Source organism: Danio rerio, chromosome 23 (assembly GCF_052040795.2).
Source record: "Danio rerio strain M-AB ecotype USA chromosome 23, GRCz13ab, whole genome shotgun sequence".
NCBI lineage: Eukaryota > Metazoa > Chordata > Actinopteri > Cypriniformes > Danionidae > Danio > Danio rerio.
The window spans coordinates 27,052,307-27,070,748 of NC_141043.1; the positions used below are offsets into that span (position 1 = coordinate 27,052,307).

An 18,442-nucleotide genomic window follows, 5' to 3' on the forward strand; every position below is an offset into this window, starting at 1 on the left:
AATTACCTGTGAAACACTGATGGGGCTAAATAAAGGCTGTTCTGACTCCAGATCTGACTCCAGATCAGAACCCTTTTAACGGGAGAAAATCATTCTTTCACTGGAGTATTTGTACTAGTAAGATCACACCACTGAAACTAGCCCTCCAAAAGGTTTTAAATTCATGTCTTTGAAGGGGATTTTTAGTCGTTTGTTCAATTCTTAATTATATTTATTAAAACAAAAAAAAAGTTATTGTTCCTAAATAATGTGTATAAAAAAACTAATTCCATATATTAAAAACATGTATAACGGCTTGTATGTACACTCACCGGCCACTTTATTAAGTACACCTTACTAGAACTGTGTAGAACCCGCTTTTCCTTTCAGAACCACCTTAATCCTTCGTGGCATAGATTCAACAAGGTACTTGAAATATTCCTCAGAGATTTTGGTCCATATTGACATGAAAACATCACATAGTTGCTACAGATTTGTCGGCTGCACATCCATGATGACAATCTCCCATTCCACCACATCCCAAAGATGCTCTATTGGATTGAGTTCTGGTGACTGTGGAGGCCATTTGTGTACAGTGAACTCATTGTCATGTTCAAGTAACTAGTCTGAGATGATTTGCGCTTTATGATATGGCGCGTTATCGTGCTGGAAGTAGCCATCAGAAGATGGGTACACTCTGGTCCTAAAGGAATGGACATGGTCAGCAACAATACCCAGGTTGTGTGGTGTCAATTGGAACTAATGGTCCCAAAGTGTGCCAAGAAAATATCCCCCACACCATTACACCACCACCACCAGCCTGAACCATTGATACAAGGCAGGATGGATCCATGCTTTCATGTTGTTGAAACCAAATTCTGACCCTACCATCCAAATGTCACAGCAGAAATCGAGACTCATCAGACCAGGCAACATTTTACAAATCTTCTATTGTGCAATTTTGGTGAGCCTGTGTGAATTGTAGTCTCAGTTTCCTGTTCTTGGCTGACAGGAGTGGCACCTGGTGTGATCTTCTGCTGCTGCTTCCCATCTGCTTCAAGGTTGGATGTATTGTGCTTTCAGAGATGCTCTTCTGCATACTTTGAGTAGTTATTGGGGTTACTGTTGCCTTTCTATAAACTGAAACCAGTCTGGCTTTTCTCCTCTGACCTCTGGCATCAACAAGACATTGTGCCCACAGAACTGCCGCTTACTGGATATTTAATTTTTTTTTCTTGTTCGTGTCATTCTCAATTTCTAAAAAACTCAGACCAGCTGGCACCAACAACCATTTAACGTTCAAAATCACTTAAATCCCCTTTCTTCCCCATTCTGATGCTCAGTTTGAACTGCAGCTAGACCATGTCTACATGCCTGAATGCAGTGAGTTGCTGCCATGTGGCAAATTAGAAATTTGCATGAACCAGCAGTCGGACAAGTGTACCTAATAAAGTGGCTGGTGAGTGTATATTACATATAATGACATTTTAGTGGCTGTTTCCTGGAATGTGTTAAAAATGCCAGTTTTTAGTTTGTTGTTGTTTGCTCAGAAAAGGAATTTTACAAAACAATCTGTCTTACAAGGGGAAATTAAATTTAGAACATTTTTAATTTCTTTTAATAGTACATTAAAAAGCATTCAGCAAAACCCCTTATACTAATGAGGAGAAAATATCCTCTCCCAGTGACTAGTTTCACAACTATTGACCAAAATTAATTATAATTGTCAAATATTTCCCAGGGGTCCAAGGTTAAGCTTTCTGTTTCCTCAATAAGTTTCAGTGAATAAGATGAAAGTGTTACAGTATATGGAGCACACCTTCACCTGTGTCATTGGAATAGGCCTACATTACTGTTGGGAAAGGTGGAATACCAGTTGCTTATGTGTGTTTGAATTAGAAACGCTGGTAACGGCTGTCAGCCTCAAAACACCACACAAACGACACCTAATTCCAGCCGGCAATCAAGATTTCCGTTAAGATGCCCTTGATATCCTGACAGTGGAGGACAGGCACAACTGCTTTTGTCTTCAGTGTAAACCTACACAATGCTTCACCCTCGACGTGTGCAGACGAAGACCGATATAACCTTTCTAGGGTTAATTTGGTTCTGTGGATTTGCAATGCCTTGCGTTTCTGTTGAGATACAAGTATAAACGTGAACACACACAAACACAATTTAGTTGGATGACATCAAAAAGCTTTCATTAAAGTAGCTTATAGGGTCAAAGTTACAGTAGATGGCAAATGTTGGGTTTTTTATACAGTATGCACTTTGCACTTTCTTTTGTCTCATTGACAATTAAGCCATAAACTTTTGTTTACCTCAAGTTTGTGTTATCCAAAATGGTAAAATTTTATTTTAATGGGTGTTCATATGACAGCTTTGATGATATGATACGTCATGCATATGAATGAGATTAAATGCCTGCTTATGATAACTATTATTAAGTGTCTTTCGTTCAGTTATGCCCTATTAAAGGCAAAAATTACATTGTTTGAGATGCCTTTTGACATAAATCACAACCTATCTGTCAAGAAAACTTGACAACATAGAAAACATAATCAAAACCACATAAAACATAAACCACATAAAATCTAATTAATTTAATAGAATTATCATCATGTTGTGATTAAAAAGGTTTCATGACAGTATTATGAACACCCCTTAAAGGAAAATGTTGCCTTCTAAACTTTTCAATTTAGGATAAATACATGAACTTATTTTGTTCTATACATTTCAGCCAGTTAAATCCTATTGTATTTGAAAACACATTTTGAGGAATGCTTCGTAGTCAGGGCTTTTTTTAGACTTCTTCAAAACGTCATAAATACAATTATGAAACCCCATAAGATAATTTCAGGTAAATTGTTCTTCTGGGTTCAGACATCATTTTAGCACCACATCAAATTTTTGGCCACTTTTTCATCGATAAGTGGTATAAAGTGTAATGTATAGTATAATTTTTTCTTGAGATCACGTTTTTTTAAGGCTGCAAAACTAAACATTTATGTCATGAAGCTGTCGAAGGACATCTCAATTTGAAGGATCCTTGCAGGGCAGGCATCCTTCATCTCATGTCCTTCATTTTGAATAATGCATGAGGTGTACATTCTTTGGTCACCCATAATCATTTACACACCTTCCAGTTCATTCTCTCTTTCACACATGCACACACACAAATCATTAAGTAATTCAAAACAAAACAAAAATATTTTGAATATGAAGTTGTTACTGTATGGTTTTTGTTGTAAACCCCTGAAAGACAAAGCCCTTTAAACATAAGAGTAAAACCATACACTGCTCTGACAGACAGATTCAAGCAACTCTCCAACCATCCCGCTAACAAAAATATAAGTATTTTAAGTTCATATTATGAAGTATATCTAAGTAATGCTCAAGAATATTGCAGTGAACATTTGAAGTGGATCAGAAAAAGTTGTGTTTAATAGTTTTATCGCAACTTTGATAAAAGGTTTTGATCCACCTAAATTCTTAACTACTAAATCTAATGCTACTAAACTACTAAAAGTAACACCTATAAACTATATATATGTGAAAGTGTGCTACTTGATTACCACTAGGGTCTGAATTAGCCCACTTTTTATTTTTTAGTAAACATTGAACAAGTAGTCCACAATTTGGCTTTTGTTCTGCAATTGGACTTATATATATATAAATATATATGAGCAATATCACACGAGTAGCAGTGCGATATGGCTGTATATCAGCACTGGTGGGAGGTGTGCGTTAGCGTCCCACCAGTGCTGATATACAGCCATATCGCACTGGTACGAGTGTGATATTGCGTTTATACAACAGTTCAACATCACAATCCTGTATATAAATAAGAAAATCAAACACGGAAAGTCTAAAAACCCTTTTTGATTAGAAACTACTTTTTTACTTTTTTTTTTTTTTTTGGTGAAGAAAGGGCAGAAAGTCATGACATGTGGCTTATCAAGTATGGTGTCTAATACAAATGCACACTCAGTAGTAAACACATCCTGTACACACACATAAGACATTTCTGTCAGTATATACATACTACAGATATAAGTATGCTTAAGTGCTATTGTAGGTACACTGTAAGGAATATTTGTTAATGAAGAGTTTTCATGTTTTGTGAATCACAAATGTTTTCTGTTTATGGTTGTGAATTGCATTATTGGATGTTGATCTCTGCTCTGTCAACTTTTGATATTGAAAATTCAACTCTACAGTTTAACAAAGTGTCTTTTGTTGACATTTTTGCAGTTGTAATTAATATAATGTATAAGAAATAATATATAGAAAAATAAGTCATAATAAAAAGTGTGCGGGCAGTTTATTACGAGGCTTTTGTGCCATAATATAAACACCAACCCAGACAACATATCAATTTAAACTATTAAAAATGTTAAGAAAAGTCACTTTCTTGCATTTTTTAAGGTTAAAAGTAGTTGGAAGAAGATCAAGGTCCCAAAAGGCAATTCAAAAGCATAAATACAGTCGAAGTCAGAATTATTAGCCCACTTTGATTTTTTTTCTTTTTTAAATATTTCCTAAATGATGTTTAACACAGCAAGGCAATTTTCACAGTATGTCTGATAATAGTTTTTCTTCAAGAAAAAGTCTTATTTGTTTTATTTCGGCTAGAATAAAAGCAGTTTTAAATTTTTTAAAACCATTTTAGGGACAAAATTATTAGCCCTTTAAGGAAATTTTTTTGCCGATAGTCTGCAGAATAAACCATCGTTATACAATAACTTGCCTAATTACCCTAATCTGCCTAGTTAGCCTAATTAAGCTAGTTTAGCCTTTAAATGTCACTTTAAGCTGTATAGAAGTGTCTTGAAAAATATCTAGTCATATTTAATTTACTGTCATCATGGCAAAGAAAAAAATAAATCAGTTATTAGAAATGAGTTATTAAAACTGTTTTTACAAATGTGTTGAAAAAATCTCTCCGTTAAACAGAAATTGGGGAAAAAAATTAAACAAGGGGGTGAATAATTGAGGGGGGCTGTTAATTCTGACTTCAACTGTAAACGAGGGGGAAAGAAAAAAAACATACATTAAAAAACACAGAAAAATTGCTAATTTACTGATATTTTTACAGTGTGTATTTCTGAGAAGTATTTAAAAGTAAAGTATACTTTATTATTTTTATTTTAAAATAACTACAATAATAACACACATGAATAAATGTATTTTTAATAACGGCTTGTCCCTTTCAAAAAGAAAATTATAGAAGTATCCATTTCTGGTGCAGATCTGATACGCGAGGAAAGAGTGTTCATTATAGCTAATCAAAAGAATACTTGAAGTACTCCTGTTTTTGTTTTGTCTATTTATTTAGATTCGTACACCCGATACAGTATATTTTCACACTAGCAATATTTAATAAAAGGCGGTCATAAGTTTCTACTGGAAAAAATGTTTCCTTTAGAGTTTGGTGAAGTGTCTGAAGTGTCATTCCCACATTCAGTTGGTACAGTTTTGACAGTTTTTTAAAAAAATCCTCACAAACTGGTTTACCGGTGCAGACACTACAGTTGCATTCAGTGCTTTATAACCGAGTGGAAAAACTTGAAATATCCTGGCTGCAGGTTTAGTGCCCAAGGGAAGCTTAATTACTGTTTCACAGTTACTGTCCCTTCAGGATTTACATACAAGACAAGTTTATTTGTCTATTATTTTCTCCCTGTGATACTGATTACAGCATATACTCATTTTTTAATCCGATAAATCATTTAAAACATAAATACATTCTCAGTGATTAATAATTTGTAATTGTAATGATAAAAAATAGATTTCATCAATAGCATTGTTAACTATTTCTTGAGCAGATTGATCGTTGCCCTTTGTAAGACCTCAAAGTATCGTCAGAACACAGAAAGCATTTTTTTTTTGTTTCTAATAGTAGTCTAATCTAAACATCTTGGATAAATTAAGCTTTATATCTATCTGTCTTCTGAAAGACAAATATTGATATTCAATTTTTATTTACTAAGAAAAAAGTAATATAGATCTTGAGTGGTCTGAGACGTGTCTGGGAGTATATTGTAACTAGACTCTGTTGGCATTACTTACATGCAGTGTTTAGCATAATTGAGCACACCCCATTTTGTCAATGAATATTTTTATCTAGCCCCAGATTTGGCATTGGTACTAATCTACTGTATATGCACAAATATAATATTGTTTAGCTTCCTATTAAAATATGAATTTAAAAGATAGATTTGTGAGGGGTGTACTTATATATGCTGAGCACTGTAAATACTATTTTTCAGTAGCTCAACAACATTGCACAATGTAGCTTTTCCAGTAGCTAACAGCTTTTTCCATGTTGCAGATATGTAGCAGTGTAGATTGACAATAGTTACTTTCCATTTTGTGAATCTTGTCTAAATCAACAGAGTTTATTACAGCCATACAGTCAGCGGTAAATCATACAGTACATTTATTTATTTATTATGAATTATATTTTGAAATGAAGAACGTTGTGTGAGGGCTTCGGTATATTTTTGTAACAAATGGAGCCATCTGTCATTAAAAAAAAAAAAAAACTGCAGAAGATGCTACTGTTTAACTTGTTACTTACATTTTGTTATTGCAATTCTTTATTTGTTGCAATTTGTACATTAGATTTTTGACAGTCTGTTTGAGAAATTTGAAAAGCCCTGTAAGAAACTTTAGAATTGCAATTGCAAATAATTTACTTTAAACATTCCTGTACGCCATTGTGGAAATAGGCTGTTTAATATAACTAGTTTGTTTTAGATAGTGACTTGTTGTTTACCAAGCTACTTTTTAGAAGGGTAGTTTGAAGCTCTTGGGTAAGCTTTATTGTCCGTAGTGCATGTATGTGAATGAGAGTGTTTGGGTGTTTTCCAGTTATGGGTTGCAGCTGAAAGTACATCCGCTGCGTATGTGCTGGTTAAGTTGGCGGTTCATTCCACTGTGGTGACCCTAGATTAATTAAAAGGTCTAAGCCGAAAAGAAAGTTAATGAATGAATGAGTTTGATGCTTCCTAACACTGGGTTTAAGAATATTACAGATAACTGAACAATACTAAACATAACTTTTATTTTATTTATTTATTTATATATTTTTTTGGTTTAAAATTTATTAAATACTATTTAAAGTAGCCTAATATTTCAACAATAATTCCAAAATTGAAACAAACAAAAAATAAATAAATAAATGCATGAATGACTCGCATAACCAAGAAGCTTCATGAAAACGAGATGAACCGGTTTGAGTCCATCTGTTGTTCACTCTGAGAAGAGCAATTGCTTGTCTGTGAACTAAAGTTTAGCATTGTTTAGCATACACCTGCTGCCATGTAAATATTTTATATTTAATCAAATTATAGGCCATGGGGCGAGAAGTTAAACATGTAAACGATAAACAAATAGAACAGAATTAATTACCTTCAAAACAGGTCAGCTTACAAATGGCTTTCTCAGGGTGGACGAAAACTAACAGTCAGAGCGCCCTCTGTCGGTTATATAGCACTGATGCAAGCATACTGTGTGTCATTTTTCAAAGAGTTTTTGGCCACTTCATTGTTTTATTAACTTTGATTTGGGTGTAGAAATCGGGATATTAAAAGTAATAAATTAGTCTAATATTTTGCTGCTACAGAGGTATTTAATCATGATTGCTTGCAATTTGTATGTCTGAAGATCAGATGTCAGCTTATACATCGAAACACACATGCTTGCTTTTACTGTAAGTAGGCATGTATGTTTTAGCACCATTTTCATACAGTATTCCTGCTACCTCAATCTGAATAGTAAGAATGGCAATTTGGCAACACAAATGCTTGCAAATAGATGTACAGTAGCTGGTTACTATAGCAACAAGCTACTGACAAATCAAAGGCTTAAGCAGTGCAGATGTACAGTACAGATTCACTTAAATTAGTTCACTTTCACAGAAAAGTATTTGACACAATGTGGTTATGGGCTTACACATATTTAAAATACGTAAATAAATAATACTGCTTCTTATTGTTACATATTGTTTTAACATATTAATATTTTTTATGTGCATCACAAATGTTTTTAATTGTTTAGATAATTAACTCTTCTAGACCTCATGTTGTAACACCTTTTTCAATGAAGCCATTATTTTATTATTATTTTATATTTGTAAAATGTTTAATAGATTTAACTCTAAAAATTAATATATTGAAATTTCCTTCTGCAGTGCTGAATTAATACTGATTAACTGAACATCTGGTCAGCCTCCTTGGCTTAATAATTGTATTATTATTTTTATTATATTTATTATGTAATGTGATAGATAAGACATGATTTTTTTTAATTTCTCATTTTCATTTATTCATTCATTTTCTTTTTATCTCAGTCCCCTCATTAATCTGGGGTCGCCACAGCGGAATGAACCGCCAACTTATCCAGCATATGTTTTACACATCGGATGCCCTTCCAGCTGCAACCCATCACTGGAAAACACCCAGACACTCCCATTTACACACATACACTAAATGTCCAATTTAGTTTACCCAATTCACCTACAGAACATGTCTTTGGACTTTTGGGGGAAATTGGAGCACCCACAGGAAACCCATGCAAACATAGGAAGAACATCATTCCACACAGAAATGTTGGTCCAATGTAATGTTTTACTGTGAATATTTGACTTCATAAGTATAAACTCTACTGAAAATTTATAAAATAATGTGAAAACAGGTCTACTGTATATTAGTCACCTTGCCAAGCAGGTGTTCACCTGTCTAATTTTGCCTGGTTTTTCACCTGGACTCCCTGCCTGACCAGCTGAAGAAGTGGTTTAAACCCTTCTAAAAATCTGTCTGCAAACAATATATAAGCAGGCTGAATGACAACTTTAAATATGCTGTAAAACTGTCTCTTAATCACAATTTACCATATACTTTGTCTTTATTGTTGATGTACTGTACTGTATAAAGATGTTGTAATATTTTTTTGTTCACATAAATGCATTTTATTAATGAGTGAATGGATGGATTAATGAGTGAATGGATGAAAGTATGCATGTATGTGCGTACAAAAATGTGTGTATTTAACCCTCACTCAAGATTTTAAATTTACATTTATTGCAGCCAATAAATTAAAGTGATCACCTAAACATAAAAAAATCTGTCATCACTTACTCATCCTTCACTTGTTCTAACCTTTGTTTCTGTTTTTTTTTTTTTTTGTCTTACACAAAGAAAGATACTAAAGAATGTATGAGAAAAAACAGCTATTGTCTTTCACAGAACATTTGTTACTACAATGGATGTCAATGCCAACTTTCTTCAAAATATCTTCTTTTATGCTCAACAGAAGAAAAGACTCAAACAGGTTTAGACCAAGCAGAGCATGAGTAAATAAATGACAGACTTTGAGGGGTGAACTATACCTTTAAGGCCTCAATTTGCTGTAATGTCGACGTGTTCCTGAAAGAGACGCTGTTGTCGAGTTTGACAATGGCTCGTGGAGCTCAAACAGGTTGTTTGAGGATCTCCTCACTGCTTCACCCTCATCTGAAAAAAACTCGACCCTCTGGTACAATAAACCAAGATGTCATCTGAAACCTACAGTACCAGCCCTCACGTGAGTCGCAGTATTCAAAGTGTTGATATGCAAACACAAATACCAGTATTTGATTAATATAAACAAATAACCCGTGTCGAATGAGCAAATACTCGACCTGTCGAAGCCTAAGTTTGATTGTTTCGAGTGGTTGTTTTCTTGTGAAATATATGTCATACATACACTAATTTACAGTAAAAAAAAATAGTTTCTGAAGTTCCCTAAGTAAATGCAACTTTATAAAGTAGATATAATTTTACAGTCTTTGAGATGTATAAGGGAAAGTGCAGAGCTTTTGTTAATGTCACAGTTAAGTGTAGTGAATGAAATAGAAAAAATAGCATTTTCAAATGCAGTGCATTTGTTTATTGCAGGTTGTGATTATTTTAATATATTATATTTTTTAAGGTGTAGTGGTTGTTATTTGTATGGTAAAAGGTATTTTATTGAGATAAAGTTGGTTTTATATTTGCATTTTAAGACTTTCTCTTAAATAGAAAAGTATTCTTTGCAAATTTTAGATAAGGAAATTATATTAGGAGCTAATGACTATCAAAGTACAAAATTGTTCACAGTCAATTAAATAGTGCTAATGTTGTTTTAAAGTTATAATTACATGCTATTTAAGACCGAATATTTAGTAGTGTGGTAAACGAGGGACCGTGTCACAAGTTGTCACTGTTCAAAAAATAACAAATGTCCGAATATAAAACCAACTTTACCTCACAGGGTATTTATTCAGTTGTGTATGAGTTTTCAGAAATGTAGATGTATATAGGCAACTGCAGGTCTTTTTAAATTAATTAATGAATTTATTTATATGGATTTGATTAGTGTATTATAGTGGTGTAGTTGAAAATCTACATGTATAAGAATAAATCTATATCTTAAGCAAGCAATCACCTTGCATTTGAATTGTATGGAAACAAGCATCTTTGTCATTTGATTTCTAAGAGGATGAAGTAATAGGATTTTGAGCCCACAGATTTTGAGGGTAAATGGATCACAGAATGTTTTACCGTATAGCAAATGATCTGTTGAAGATGCAACAGTATGTTTTGATTGCTAAACAATGGTTGAAAAACATTGTTAAAACATTTAAGCATGTTTTTCACAAAGACACTCAAAGACATGTATCGTGGCATTCATAAAAGTGTTATACTTTTTAAAATGGCATTGCAAACAGCTTAAAATCCTTTACTGCAGGTTACCACTGCCATTGCTTGACTTATCATATCATCTATTCTCTTCTACTGTAAGTCCAGCTGAACATGGTTTAATGGTGCTATACAGTCTACATGTGTTTCCGTGCGAACGCTGCTGTTTGTGTGTGTCGTGCTCAATAGAGCAAGCCAGAGAGGCCTGGTTTCCATAGAGCACAAGCGACTGATGCAATGACTCTCACTGTCTGAAAGCTCTTCTGGGACTCACTCCTAAGACAACTGCTTATTTTATCTTCTGCCATGGCTCTCCCCTGATAAATGCCCCTCTATTGTTTCCACTTACTGTGCAGAGTGACACTTATGTCATGATGCTGAATCTACAACCTCAATTCTGAACAAGCTGGGTCATTTTGTAAAATACCATCAAGAATCTGTGATCGTTAATTCTCTATAATTCTTCTCAAGTCTTGAATTCTCTTATTATCTATTTTATTTAAATGACAAAAGTAGAAGCAAAATATTACCAATGCTTTCACTATCTAGATAATTTGTATCCTGAAAATATAAGTAAATATTGATTTTGATGGCTGTGACTAGGGCATTAAATTGAGTTATTTATATACAGGGTATTGAAAAAAAAATGCAATATTCGATATGTAATGTGATGTCCGATATGCAATGCCATATTTTAAATTATTTATTTTATAATATTTCAGAGAAAAAAGAAAGCATCACTACAACTTCTGAAAGTGAACAGACATGTTTTACTGTTGCATAAAACAAATAAAGTATTTAAACAATGTAAAAAAACACCTGTGATAGTTTTATCAACCATAAACAGGAAAACAAAAACACTTGCAGTTAAGTTGCTTACTTATTTCTTTTTTAATACTGTTAGATCATGCAGTATTTTTGTGTTTCATTGTAAAATTGTTATTGGACTTGAAAACCAGCATGTCCACTCTGCTTGGGGATCCGCACTGTAAAGTCTTTCGGAAGGTGTTTTAAATTTTGTATTAAATCATCCATATTAAGTCATGCATTATTTACAAACGATTACAACAGTGCTTAGCATATATGAGTACACCCCATTTTGAAAAATAGTATGTTTATACATTTCTCATTGAATATGGGTAATATATATTGGTGCATTTATACAAAACAGATTTGTTAAACAGATATATTCATTAAAATAATATTTTAGTCACAGAACATCTTTAGAAATGGAAAGATAATACATTTAAATTCATGCAAAATATAGCAAAAAAAAAAATTACAAAGTACAAAATTTCAACAAAATTGTATACTTTTATTTCCACTTGATTTTTGCTATTTTTTAAATATATTGTTTTATACTTTCCCTAACATATAAATTTTGGCCAAGTAATTTTTGAACCATTTTTGTTAATTATTTTGTTAGATGAGCTCCAGATTTGGCTTAAGTACTGCCTAAACTAATGTATATCCACAAATATAAAATTGTAAAGCATCCTAAAGAAAATATAAATTAAAGTGAGAGATTTGTAGGGGGTGTACTCGTATATGCTAAACACCATATATATATTTTTAAAATATCAGAAATTTCTGTTTGTGTGTGTGTGTGTGTATGTGTGTATATATATATATATATATATATATATATATATATATATATATATATATATATATATATATATATATATATATATATATATATATATATATATATATATATATATTTATATTTATATATATATATTTATATATACACACACACAAATTTCTGATACTTTAAAAACTTCTGTATATTGTACAGCCCTAGCTTTAACACATTTTGAAAGATGCTGGGACAGAGGCATTTTTTATGTGTTTTTCATATCAACTTTCATTTTAATCCCAGTGTTGAGGAGACTTTACAAGAAAACAGTTGGCCTTATTTGATGCAAGACTTCAGCGGCTCAACGGTCACGTTTCATTTTCAAAAGGAAGCAGATCTAGAATGTATAGATACATTCACACTGTAACTATGAAACCAAGCTGTTGTAGCAAATACAGAAAAAGGCTACTCATACTTCTGAGATTTCTCAGGATAATATATATATATATATATATATATATATATATATATATATATATATATATATATATATATATATATATATATATATATATATATATATATTATCATGAAATAACTCAATTATTTGTGATTTTTGAATAGAACAATGTAGTGTTTAAGTGGTATAATAAATCTCTATTAATGTTTTGTGCAAAATGATGAGACATGATCCAGGTTTGATTAGAGATTCTCCAAACATGAAACCCTCATTTATTAAAGGTTTGCCTGCTTATTGTAGACCCACTTGACACTCAAGTATGCAATAAACATTATTTATCAAAATTACACGTAAAATAAACCTCAAATGTGCATCACTGATGAGAAAAAAAAAAAACAGCCCCCCAAAAAATCATGTGTCATGCAGGAAATTATGAGAAAGTCAATTTTCTGTTTTTTTCACTGTATATTTTAAGAAATCTTACTGTTAACTGGGTTATATATTTTTACAGTTTTTACTATTAGAATTGATGCCATTTTTACAGTGTACTACTGTATTACCTCTTTTGCTGTGTGTGTAGCAGTAGTTTGTTTATTTTTACCAAATATATTTAAGATTGTGAGTGACAACACTGAAATCCTTTTCTTCATATTCCATCGCTTAAAGAAAAGTTAGAGACCTAACAACTTACAGATTCATGATTTGACTGCATTTACATAATGTTCACGCACATATTTTGTACTAGGTGCATTTTCTCCCTGAAGAGTTGTGGGACTGTAGATTAATAGTGTTCACATAAGGCAGAAAGGTTCCCTTGACTGCACAACCACCTGTTATCCGTCATCATATGGATATTGTGGTAAATCTGCAGTAGGTGTTTTCTTTACCGTAGTGTACGCTATAATTACGAAGTCATCCTATGGACCATATGTCCTGGTATACTGATGCAGATGGGCCTCGTTAACTCGGCCCGCTAATAATTATGTTGGAAATGAGTCCGTAGATTAGGAGCCAGTTGGGGAATCAAACAGAAGCTCAGAGCAATCTGTGGTCGGCTTGGTCTTTCATTTCTATTGTAGTCTGCTTCACAGTGCTGGCACATATTGGCAGCGCCAGAGGACAGAGCCAACTGTATTTATTTTAGGTTTTAATATATAACTTCATATCTGGGCTGCATGTGTGAAAAGCTGTGAGGGGGATATGATATAACACTTTTTTCCCCCTTGCATTAATTTGTTTAAAACATGTCCCATGCAGAATGAATTGCATTAACATGTGACATAAGTAATGCTTTTATTTCTGAGTTAAACTACTTTTTAAATGTAGTTAAATGTAGTGAATTTGTATTTTTGAAATATTTCTAAACTCAAAATTAATAGAAAAATGTATTTATATTTCTAAAAATATGTAGAAATGTGTATATATTTCTGAAATAAAACTAATTTTAAACATTAAAATGTTGCTCTCTATCATAGATGTATAAGAAATGGTTATAAAAAATCCTAATAATTTCTTCGTGTGCATAATATGCACCTAAAATTGTGTACATCATTCTGTATTAAAGTTAATATAAAAATAGAACAGTAAATTAATTTTTAAAAGATAAATTATAGAGTATTGCTTCTATTTAACTTTCTGTTTCATTAAAATGCTTCATAATTGGTTAAAAAAAGTAACTTAGAGTATAATATATTTTCATTGATATAAACATTTACATAAACAGAAAATATATTTCTGTACAATTTCATTTTATTTATATAAACACATAAAATATATCATGAAATAAGGTGTCACGGTGGCGCAGTGGATAGCACGATCGCCTCAAAGCAAGAAGGTTGCTGTTTCGAGCCCCGGCCGAGTCAGTTGTCATTTCTGTGTGGAGTTTGCAAGTTCTTCTGCATGTGCTAGGTGTATTGAATAAGCTAAATTAGCCATAGTGTATACGTGTAAATGCAAGAGGTTATGGGTGTTTCCCAGTGTGAAGATGCAGCTGGAAGAGCACCCACTGCGTAAAACATATGCTGGATAAGTTGGCAGTTCATTCTACTGTGGTGAAAAAAAATTTATAAATTAATAAAATATTATGAAATACCTCAATTCTTTATAATTTTTTAATAAAACAATGTAATTTTTGAGTGGTTTAATAAATCTCTATTAATGTTTTGCGCAAAATGATGAGACAGGATCCAGGTTTGATTAGAGATTGTCCTACACAACCATGAAACCCTCACTCATTACAAGTTTGCCTGCTTATTGTAGACTCAAATGACTCTCAAGTATGCAAAACACATTATTTATCCAAATTTGATGTAAAATAAACCTCAAATGTGCATCACTGATAAGAAAAAAACCTAAAAACAGCCCCCAAAACATCATGTTTCATGCAAGAAATTATGAGAAAGTAAATTTTACGTTTTTCCACTGTATATTTGAAAAAACTTAATGTTAACTGGGTTATAGATTTCTGATTTCAAAACAGTCAAAACAGAAATATAACAACTTTTCTACTTAATTTTTACGTATGAATGTAAATATGTACAATTAGATGTTAAATAAAACTATCATTCATATTTGTCAAAACACCTTTCACATATATTCAGAGTTTTAATTAATATATTTTTTTTTTGATTGTCATTAAAGAGTCATGAAATGTGGCGAATATGCTGTATGCACAAAACTAATAGGAATACAGCGAAGAACATATATTATTTCCAGTTAAGAAATTGTATTTGATTTCATATTAATGTTGTTTCGTTTAATTTTCTTGTTGCATTTTTTTTAAAGTCCTGAATTAAGAAGCACTTTTCTCTTCCATTTCACAATCAGTGTTGTATTAGCAGCAGGAAAGCCAAACGGTCATGAGCAGGTGGTACAAATATATGACCTTGGTTATCAGTGCGAGTGCACACAGTCCCGCAGGAGCAGCAGCCAGCGCTCTGTTCTGTTGGAGATGAGCTTTGCATGTTGGTTTGGTTACACACAGGCAGTCAGAACAGCACAGAGCTCTCTCACCAACAGCATGTACACCAGACGACGCATGCAAATGTTTTTGAATATGAAAATAAAAGCGCAAGTTCTATTACTTCCAAAGTTTGCCTAAGCCTTTCACTTTTTGACCTAATTTCCTGTCTAAGTCTTGTGTAGTATTAATGTACATTTTTAAAGGGTATAAAAGTCACAAACTTGTCTGACCAGTCTGATGATAGGAAAAAAATTATTACCTGAATGCTTAATCTCATCGTCCAATATTTACCCTACAGTATGTGTTTGACTTTGAATACACTAATGGCTTTATGCATATTTGTGAACTGAGGGCTGGCATTTCTCATATGCTAAAACCCCAATTAAAAAGGTTTTATCTGCTATTACTGCATTTTATCTGAAAATCTGCTATGACAAAAGTACAAAGAAAAGACTTCCAGTCTTTCTAGGATTAGTTAAAAAGTCTGTTATTTATCGCACATCCTTGTGTCGTTTCACTCCCCTGAGACATTTGTTTATCTTCAAAACACAAATTAATATATTTTAGATAAAATCTGAGAGCTTTAAGTTACAGAAAAGCAAGCAAAAACATTGTTAAAACATTTCATGTGACATGTAGTTGTTAAACTGTAATCGTACAAAACTTCAAGAACACTTTTGTGTGCCAAAAATTCAAATACAACTTTGTTTACCTTTGTCTTCCGCGTCAGGTCAGAGTGTATGTTTACTATGGGAAATACTATGCACCAACATGTTGCGCTGTTGACTGTAATGGCAATATGTGGTACTGCTCGTAAAAACATACTGTTGTCAAACAAATCACAATACACAATCGCAAAGAATTTAAAGCTTTAAAAAAATACTATAAATAATATTGTGAAAAGACTGAGGAAATCTGGTGAAATCTCCATAAAATATGCACGTGTAGTTTTATTCAGATCTCTCTCCTATTGAAAATGTACAGCCGATCATGAAATTTCCAAACAGTTAAATTGTTTTCCATTTTAAAAGCCGATCACGATAGCAATTTCAAAACAGTTAAAATGTTTAAAGCAAAGTTAATGTGATATCATGTTAAACATGCCTCTGTCTTGTTTGCGACGCCCCCACCCCAAACAGTAATAGTACGTGCCTCATGCCTACAATTAGCGAAACAAAAAATGTGTTACTATGTGTACATTTTGTTGCACGTTTTAGATGATAAATCCGCTAGAGGGCGCTGTCTGCATTTTAGATCATTTGAAATGTTACTTGGGTATGTTTTATTTTTTCTTCTTGTACACATTCAGGATAAAGGCTAATTTATACTTCTGTGTCAAGCACAAGCGTATGCTCCGGCGCAGCCTTCTTGCGGTAGCCTAACCCTCGCCATGGCTGACGGCGATGCTGACGTGCACATCTTGATAAGTGTAACGCCATGTAGCGCAAGCTCTGTGATTTGTCTGCTTGGTGGCTGTGTCCAGTGTGGATGGGGCTGAGAGCCGCTATAATCCTTAGAGCGAGTGTTTACAAATGTTGAATCCCATGATGTAGTTCTAGATGGAAACTGTTGTTTTGTGTTTACCTTATGACTAATGTTGTTGCACATCCGCCGGTTCCCACCTCTGAGTGAGCTAGTTTTAGCTACTTGTACATTAAGGTTGTGTTTAGAAAAAACAAAACACCAGTGAAGAAACTCGACTCAGAGGAACATAAAAACCAGCTGTTAGCTAGTGTTTCGGAAGTGTTATTGAAGAGCAACACATACAGCTTGCAGAAGTATAAATGCACAACTACATGTGCCATGAATCATACTGATCACAGATTGCAGAAGTATAAATCAGCCTTTAAGCAGGGCTTGTTGTGCAGGTGACTTAGCAAACTACTGACCTAAACCCAACCAACAGTGTTTTTAAAAGCAAACATAAGAGAAAAGTACACTGCAGCCATAGTTTAACCTTTATTTTACATTGCTATCGTCTACTTTGTAGAACCCTGCTGCACTGGACTCGAACCTGAGTGTTCTGCGTTGCAAGTGCAAAACCATACAAAGTAAGTGATCAAGCAAACTGACCACACAAAAGCTATACATAGTAGAAAAGATAAGTGAGGCAAATAGATTTGACTAATCATAGACCCTATTCATTTGTTTTGTGGTGTTTATTTAGTGTGGTGCAAAAACAAAAATAATCCTTTATATGTGGATAATATCTCTCTGTATATAGGGCTGGGTGATTCATCGAAACATAATCGACATAATCAACATTCAGAACCTATAATCGATCTAATTGTTCAGTTTTTTAATCACTTTCCCTACCACATGTGGAGTTAAGTGTACTTCTGCATAGAAAGCACGGGTATGGTTCGGCACAGCCTTCGCGCAGTCGCATACCCACGCACCTCTTAAAAAGTTGTAATTGCACATTTTCACTACATTGATGCTGATTGGAAGCTGTGCCAGAGATGCTCAGAGACAACATATTTTACTATTACAATAAAATTATTATTTAATTGAAAATATTTGTTTACAGAAGATGCAAGAAATGCACTATTTAAAATATTATATACAGGATATACAATTTCACTGTTATTTTATTTAGAAGAGATCATGTTTATTTTCTTCTTTTGAAAGCATTAAAATATATTTTTTTTCCAAAAGTGAAAGGTCTTAATTTTGTTCAATAAATAATCATAGGTAGTAGATACTGTATTTTTCCTTTAATTATTTTAACA

The 18,442-nt window shown here is 32.9% G+C and overlaps 1 protein-coding gene across 3 annotated transcripts in view; it reads left to right on the top strand.

Moving 5' to 3' along the window:
* The first annotated feature begins 9,445 nt into the window (after positions 1 to 9,445).
* ttll10 (tubulin tyrosine ligase-like family, member 10) overlaps positions 9,446 to 18,442 on the top strand; it is a 72,120-nt gene continuing 63,123 nt past the window's right edge. For all 3 annotated transcript variants that reach the window (XR_015523583.1, XR_015523586.1, XM_087307133.1), the window contains exon 1: positions 9,446 to 9,570. Coding sequence is in view for 1 of the 3 variants with exons in the window: in XM_087307133.1 (XP_087163259.1) it covers positions 9,538 to 9,570 (33 nt within the window). In the remaining 2 variants the exon portion in view is untranslated. The remainder of the gene's footprint in view (positions 9,571 to 18,442) is intronic.